Source organism: Ipomoea triloba, chromosome 5 (assembly GCF_003576645.1).
Source record: "Ipomoea triloba cultivar NCNSP0323 chromosome 5, ASM357664v1".
NCBI lineage: Eukaryota > Viridiplantae > Streptophyta > Magnoliopsida > Solanales > Convolvulaceae > Ipomoea > Ipomoea triloba.
The window spans coordinates 19528621-19536002 of NC_044920.1; the positions used below are offsets into that span (position 1 = coordinate 19528621).

The 7382-nt window shown below is 35.4% G+C and overlaps 1 protein-coding gene across 1 annotated transcript in view; it reads right to left on the minus strand.

Moving 5' to 3' along the window:
- LOC116020355 (cysteine-rich receptor-like protein kinase 6) overlaps nucleotides 1–582 on the minus strand; it is a 2742-nt gene extending 2160 nt beyond the window's left edge. The window contains exon 1 of the mRNA XM_031260832.1: nucleotides 384–582. Coding sequence (XP_031116692.1) covers nucleotides 384–582 — 199 coding nt within the window. The remainder of the gene's footprint in view (nucleotides 1–383) is intronic.
- Between the last annotated feature and the right edge of the window lie 6800 nt (nucleotides 583–7382).

A 7382-nucleotide genomic window follows, 5' to 3' on the forward strand; every position in this document is an offset into this window, starting at 1 on the left:
GGTAAAAAAAAAAAAAAAAAAAAAAAAAAGAGATAGGGAGGTGAGGTTAAACAGAGAAGATGGTATGTCTCCAATGAACCGATTATGATCTAATCCCAATCCCTGTAGGCTTTTCAAGCAACCTATCTCACTAGGAATACGACCAGATAAAAGGTTTCCAGTCAACACTAACGCGGTCAAGCTAGCTAAATTCTTTATTCCTATTGGTATTGTTCCAGATAACCTATTCTCTCCTAGGCCTAAATAAGAGAGTTTGGATGAGAAGTTACATATGGAATTTGGAAATTTACCTTGAAGCTTATTTCTTGTAATTGAAAAGGTTTGTAAATTACTACAGTTTGATAGAGAGTGCATAAAACCCAAATTCTCATCATGATAGGTACCAAGAAGATTCAACTCAAGATTCAAGTAGAAAAGATGTTTTAGCTTTCCAATATTGTCTGGAATTTTACCTATGAAATGGTTTTGTGAAACCTCAAAAATTTGAAGCTTCGAGGCATTGGGAAATGAAATAGGGATGGTTCCATAGAATTTGTTGCCAGCAAGATAGACTTCTTCCAAGTTAGGCATGGTGTCTCCCATGTAGCTTGGAATGGTCCCTTGAAGTGAGTTACCTGATATTGAAAAAACTTTGATGGAAGTCATATTAAAGAAAGAGGGTGATAGTGTACCGGATAAGTTGTTCATGGTGAATGAAAGTAAGACTCTTTAAATTCTGATACTGGGTAAGCTCATGAGGAATGATTCCATGCATGCAAATGATTGTCATTCAAGTACAATGATTGAAGCGAAGAAAGATTCCCAAAAGCCCGGGGAATTTCTCGTGTGATTTGGTTTTCACCCAGACTAAAGGATTGAAGTTTGTGCAACTTAGATAAGCTGATGGGAAGCACCCCACATGAGCTATGTAATGCTCCATGTGGATCACCATAAATCCGATGCTTAAAATCCAAAAGGGCAGCCCTATCAGTTTCATTTGAGTAGAGAATTGCTGATACGGTGGAAGTGGGACATAATATTAGGCATAACAGAAGATAATTAATGGACAATACAAAGTGTAGATGATGATGAAGAAGATGAAAGATAAGGGAGTGATGATATGGTTGGTTTTGTGTTGCTTCATTTTCTATAACACGGTAAGTTGGGTTTAATTTAGATAAGGAGTTAATTCCAGAAATGGCCTTCCACTATTGACTTTTACCAATTTTTATCCTCGACTTTCAATTTTACCAAAGTTAGTCCCTTAACCTTAAGTATTGATTTTTTACTAAATTTGATCCTTCTGTTAAATTTATGTTAAATAGGTGTTAAAATTGAGGGCAAAAATGTAAAATCAAATATTTTAACCTTTCTTCTCTACTTTGTTTCCCCTCCTAGTGGTGCCCTTTTCTACCATTTTTGCTATCAAATAATAATTAAAAAAAAACACCTAATACAACAATAAAATAAAATAACACTCCACATCCAATTAGAAAATTTACAAAAATAAAAAATAAAAAATTATCACGGAGTATATATTACACTGCAGTAAACCAAAAAAAAAAATCAAAAAGTACAAAAAAAAATTGTTGATTAATTGAAATAACTTAACATAAAATGTAAAAGATAAATATATTGACTCATATTGTTCCATATATAATCTTGCGATGGAGGAGGGAAAACAAAGTGAAAAAAGAAAGGTTAAAATATTTGGTTTTACATTTTTGCCCTCAATTTTAACACCTATTTAACATAGATTTAACCAAAAGACCAAAATTGGTACAAAATCAATAGTTAAGGGATCAATTTTGATAAAATTAAAAGTCGATGACAAAAATTAGTAAAAGTCAATAGTCGAAGGACTATTTCTGAAATTAACTCTTTAGATAAGAGACTGAGTTGAGTGGTATGTTATTCTCAGGAGCCACTGCTTATATACATGTGCGAAATCAACAACTTAGCTTGCTGCTAATAATTAAAATGGACTTCGTCAACGTACCCAAGAATTTTCTAATATGCGTGTTTAACAAGTTGATAATAACACTTTCGTGTGGCCTACATTGCATTTTAAGCCAGTTAATTAAACCTTTTTACTTTGAGCTTTATGATTAGTTGACTTTATATTTTGGGACTGGCAATTGTTAAACATGCACTTATACCATAGACTAGGGTTCATATTGCATTATGAACTCTGGTTTAAAAATTATGTATTTATAGTTAATATATTATGTACTTGTGTTGCAGTTAATACATTTTTGTGCATGTAAACAAATTGGGGACACATAACAGGATAGTAACATATACATAAATTGTGAAGGTATATATATATAGGTATTGGATTATATGAGAACGATGAGAACAATTATGTTTGTATTAGAGTTCACAAAATATAACTGTAGGAATACAAGAGTATATATACAAGAGAATCATAAGTAAACTAGGACTGAGAATCATAAGTAAACTAGGACTGAGACTTATAGTATGACTCTATTATGTAGAGTCCTAATAAGAACAAGTCCGTAGGAGAAAACTAACAACTAATCACAACCTTACATCTGTAAAATTTGAAAGCACCAAATCAGAATTAAAAAAATGCGGTGACAATTTCATAATTATCACAACTTTACTACGCAAATGTAAACACTAAAATCTGTTATTTAGTATTAACGCTTTGCACATTTAGTGTTAACAAACATTTTGCATATTTAGTATTAAGGGTGTGTTTGAAAAGCAGGAAAATGATTTCTGAAAAATAAATCATATTCCAGAAATCATTTTCCTTTCTTGTGTTTGGCTGCAGAGAAGAGAACAGTGTTTGTGTATTTGGTTCATTTTCCTGAAAATGGGCAGAAAAATGAACAAAAAAAATTGATTATTATCCATCTATACAATCCAAAAACGCAAAATAATCACCACAATAATATCACAATGGTTACAAATCATTCATTTATAACAAAAACAAATCACAACAAAATAACAATATAATATCTCAAAAACATAAAAAAAAAAAATACATAAAATCAATAAATCCCCTAATTTGGGAAACTAGTCGGCTAACTGCTTCGCAAACCAGTTGACCCGCTGGTTTCGGTTGCGAAACTAGTACCATTTTTGTTCAGAAATGGGATAATGTTTTCAAATCTAATATAAATCATACAAATTATTACAAGCGAAAGGAAAAAAAAAAAAAAAGAAAAAAAGGAAGAAGCGTATCTTGGCTGGATGATAGGAAGATAACAAGAAAGAAGAAGAAGGATAGCTGGGAGTAGAACAGTGAGAAGGCGGAAGGGAAAGTGAGAGGGCAGAAAATGACTTCCCAAAAAATATTTTCCTCCAAAAGTAGCTTATTTTCCATTACCTAAAGGGTTGTTTTTCATTGACTACATTTTCCTTGCTCTTGCCAAACACCAAAAAACTTGAAAAATGATTTCCAGAATTCATTTTCCGGGTTTTCAAACAACCCTAAAAGTTTGCACTTGCAAAAATACAAAAGTACATTGCAATTAGGGTTTCGATTTTAGAGTCATATGACTGAGTTTTATTTTTTTGATCCATGGTTCACTTTTTATTGCTTAAGGTATAACATTATTTACAGTTTAGATTTAAAATTTAGTTTTTTCGTTGATTTTATAGAATTTACCAGGTTTGCATATTTAGTTGTTAAAGATTGCATATTACGTAATGTTAAAATGTGCACAGTGGAGTTGATGATAATTACGAAACTGGCATCCGCATCTTTTTTTTTTGAAAAAATCTGATCAAATCCATGAAATTTTTACAGATGTAAAGCTGAGATTGATTCTTATTTCTCTCATATGAAAGTGTTCTCATATGATCCGTACCATATATATATAGTTCGGTTCAAATAGGAACTCATCCCCGACAAAAAATAATAGTACAATATTGTAAAGTAATATACAATTGTACCATTATAGAAATATAGGAAAAAGTACTAATATTAATATAACAATGACCTAAATCATTCCAAATAATGCAAAAACATAATTAAAGTATTGAGTCTTGTTCTAAATATTCAAATGAAGATTAATTAATCGAATTTAAATAAAAAAAATAAAAATAAAATAAAAAAACTTAACCTAGATTTGTTTTAAAGAAATGCATGAGAATTATTTTCAAGTTTCTTATTTGTAATCTTTGATGCTCAACTTCGAATGCTCTGTATATAGTCTAGTTAATTAATTAACCAAAGTTCATGTTAAATTTTGTATTGTATTTTTTTAATACACTCTAATATATTATAAACATATTCATAATATATGTTCAACAATTATGCCGTTCAATTTAGAAAAAGTACAATAGATAATATTTAGAAAAAATAAATGATATAATTGAGGGTAAAGTAAAAAAAAAAAATACTAAATCAAAATAATATAAACCGTTCATTTCAATAGATAATAAGACCAATATTTTTTAGTTTCCGTTATACGCCTTTATTAGATTAGTAGATTTATATGTCTAGTGTTGTGAAATTTTGTACGTACCTATGAATACAAATTATGTACCTAAATCATATTTAATAAATAAATAAATAACATGTATATGTGTTTTGTGTTGTGATTTTCTGTGTTTTGTGTTATGAAATTTTGTACCTTTTGAATATAAATTCCGTATCTCATTGTGTCAATTCAAAGTCCATCATGCTATACGAACATTGGTCCATGATATAAATTGTTGATATCGTCTTTAACAACGTACACACTCTTTTGGGTCAGTGTCTTGAGAGTAACTCTATAGGCAAATTATGCTATGGACCTATGCATGTCCATGTTCACAATTTAAAAACTCTATGTTCACAATTTTAGAATTTTATATTTACAAGTTTAGAATTCTATCTTCATAATTTTAATTAAATCTTAACATACAAAATTACATTACTTAATATTCACAATTTTTTAACTCTATATTCATAATTTTGTTATATAAATCTAAAAATTGTGTTATACTATTGAATATAGAGTTATGAAATTGTGAATATAGATTTCTGAAATTTTAAACATAAAGTTCTGTAATTGTGAATATAGAGTTCAAAAATTATGAATATAGAATTCAAAAATTGTGAACATAGAGTTCTAAAATTATGAACATGGACATGAGTCCACCCGCGTCCATGGCATAACAACTGTGCCAAACATGTCAAGACCTTTGGCAATTAACCTGCCAATAATAGATTAAACATTGTACCTATTAGGACTCTACATAATAGAGTCATACTATAAGTCTCAGTTCTAGTTTACTTATGATTCTCTTGTATATATATACTCTTGTATTCCTACAGTTATATCGGATGAACTCTAATACAAACATAATTGTTCTCATCTGGTATCAGTCGCTAGGGTTTCGTTCTTGTTCCCATGGCTGCGAATGACGGCTCTGCCTCTGAGCGGACCGTTTCAGATGTTGCTGTGAGTTCTGCGGTGCCTGCTCCCGTGTCGTCGCTCTCTTCTGCTTATCACTACATTAGCATCAAACTCAACCACCGCAATTTTTTGTTTTGGCGCACTCAGGTTCTACCGTTTCTACGCGGACATGATCTCATTGATCTTGTTGATGGATCGTGTCTCTGCCCGCCGGAATTCCTCACTGCCGTGTCTAATGCTACCTCGTCCGCTACTGCTACTCGTGTTCGGAATCCGGCGTACGTCGCTTGGTCTCGCCGTGATCAAGGGCTGCTGTCTCTTCTCGTTTCTTCGTTGTCGGAGGAGGTGCTTTCCATCGCCGTCGGCTGTCGGACATCGAAGGAGTTGTGGGATGCCATTGAGCAGTCCCTTGCTTCGGCCTCTCAATCCCGTCAGCTTCACTTGCTTAGCCAACTCCATGGTCTCCGGCAAGGAGATTCGTCGACGGCGGAGTACCTCGGGCGAGCGCGGCTGATTGTTGAGGATTTAGCTCTCGCCGGCCGGAAGGTGACGCTGGAAGAACAGAATCTGTACGTCTTCCGTGGCCTTCGACCGGAGTTCAAGGGTGTAACGTCTTCGCTGGCGGTTCGGGGGCATCCGGTAACGCTCCTTGAGCTTGCTGACTTGCTGGGCGCGCAGGACTTCATCGCCGGTGATGACTACGCTCTGCCTGGGGGTGCTACGCCAGCGGCTTTCACTGCTCAGGGAGGTCGCCAGTCGCGTGGACGTGGAGGAGGGCGTTCGGCTGGAGGATCGCCGTTCGGTCGTGGTGGTTCCGCTTCTGCTCGCGGTCGCGGAGGCTCTTCGTGGCGCGACGGCGGCTCTGGTGGGCAGTCACGTGGTGGTGGGAGAGGCCGTGGCAGAGGCTCTTCCATCCAATGTCAAATTTGCGGTTCATTTGGTCACTCGGCTTTGTCTTGTTACAAGTTACCTTATGTTGTTTCTCTGCAAGCTAATTTTATTCATCAGGGTGATTCGGCGAATAACGTGACTGCTCATACCTGGTTGCCTGACACTGGTGCGACACATCATGCCACACCTGATATAGCCGCCCTCTCTACTTCTGAAGATTATGGTGGTAACGACACTTTACGTGTTAGTGACGGTACGCCTTTACTTATTAGTAACGTGGGTCATGCTTCTATTTCTACGCCTTCTAGGTCTCTTAAGTTGTCTCATATTTTACATGTTCCCCGTCTTTCTGCATCTTTATTATCTGTTCAGCGTTTTGCGTCGGATAATCAAGTGTTTTTTGAGTTTCACCCTTCCTTCTTTGTTGTGAAGGATATTCGGACCAAGGAAATTCTTTTACGGGGCAATAGTTCCGGTGGGCTCTATACCTTGCCGGTTCCTTCTGGTTCACCTTCAGCGTTTCTTTCTACACGTGCCTCGGCGTCTACGTGGCACGATCGTTTAGGTCATCCACATCAGCGTGTTTTACATCGAGTCTTGCAGTCATGTTCTGTTAGTGAGTCGAATAAAACTTCTTATACTGTGTGTTCTGCGTGTCAGATGGGTAAATCTGCGCGTTTCCCATTGCCACGTGTTGTCTCTGTTAGTTCGAATGTGCTAGATTTAGTTTATACGGACATTTGGGGCCCTGCTCCCATACTCTCTTTTGAGGGTTATCGTTATTTCGTATTATTTGTGGATGACTTTTCTCGTTATACTTGGTATTTTCCTATGAAATTAAAGTTTGATATATATTCTGTTTTTGAGCGTTTTTGCTGTTTAGTTGAACGTGCCTTCAATCGTAAAATCAAGGTTGTTCAATCTGATTTAGGGGCTGAGTATAAAAAGTTACATTCTATTTTTGTTCAGCTTGGTATTAGTCACAGGCAATCTTGTGCGTACACACACGAACAGAATGGTCCTGTGGAACGGAAGCACAGGCATGTGGTTGAAACCAGGCTAGCACTTATGGCTCGTGTCTCTGTGCCGTCCCGTTTTTGGCATTTTGCTTTTGAGGCTGCTGTTTTCCTTATT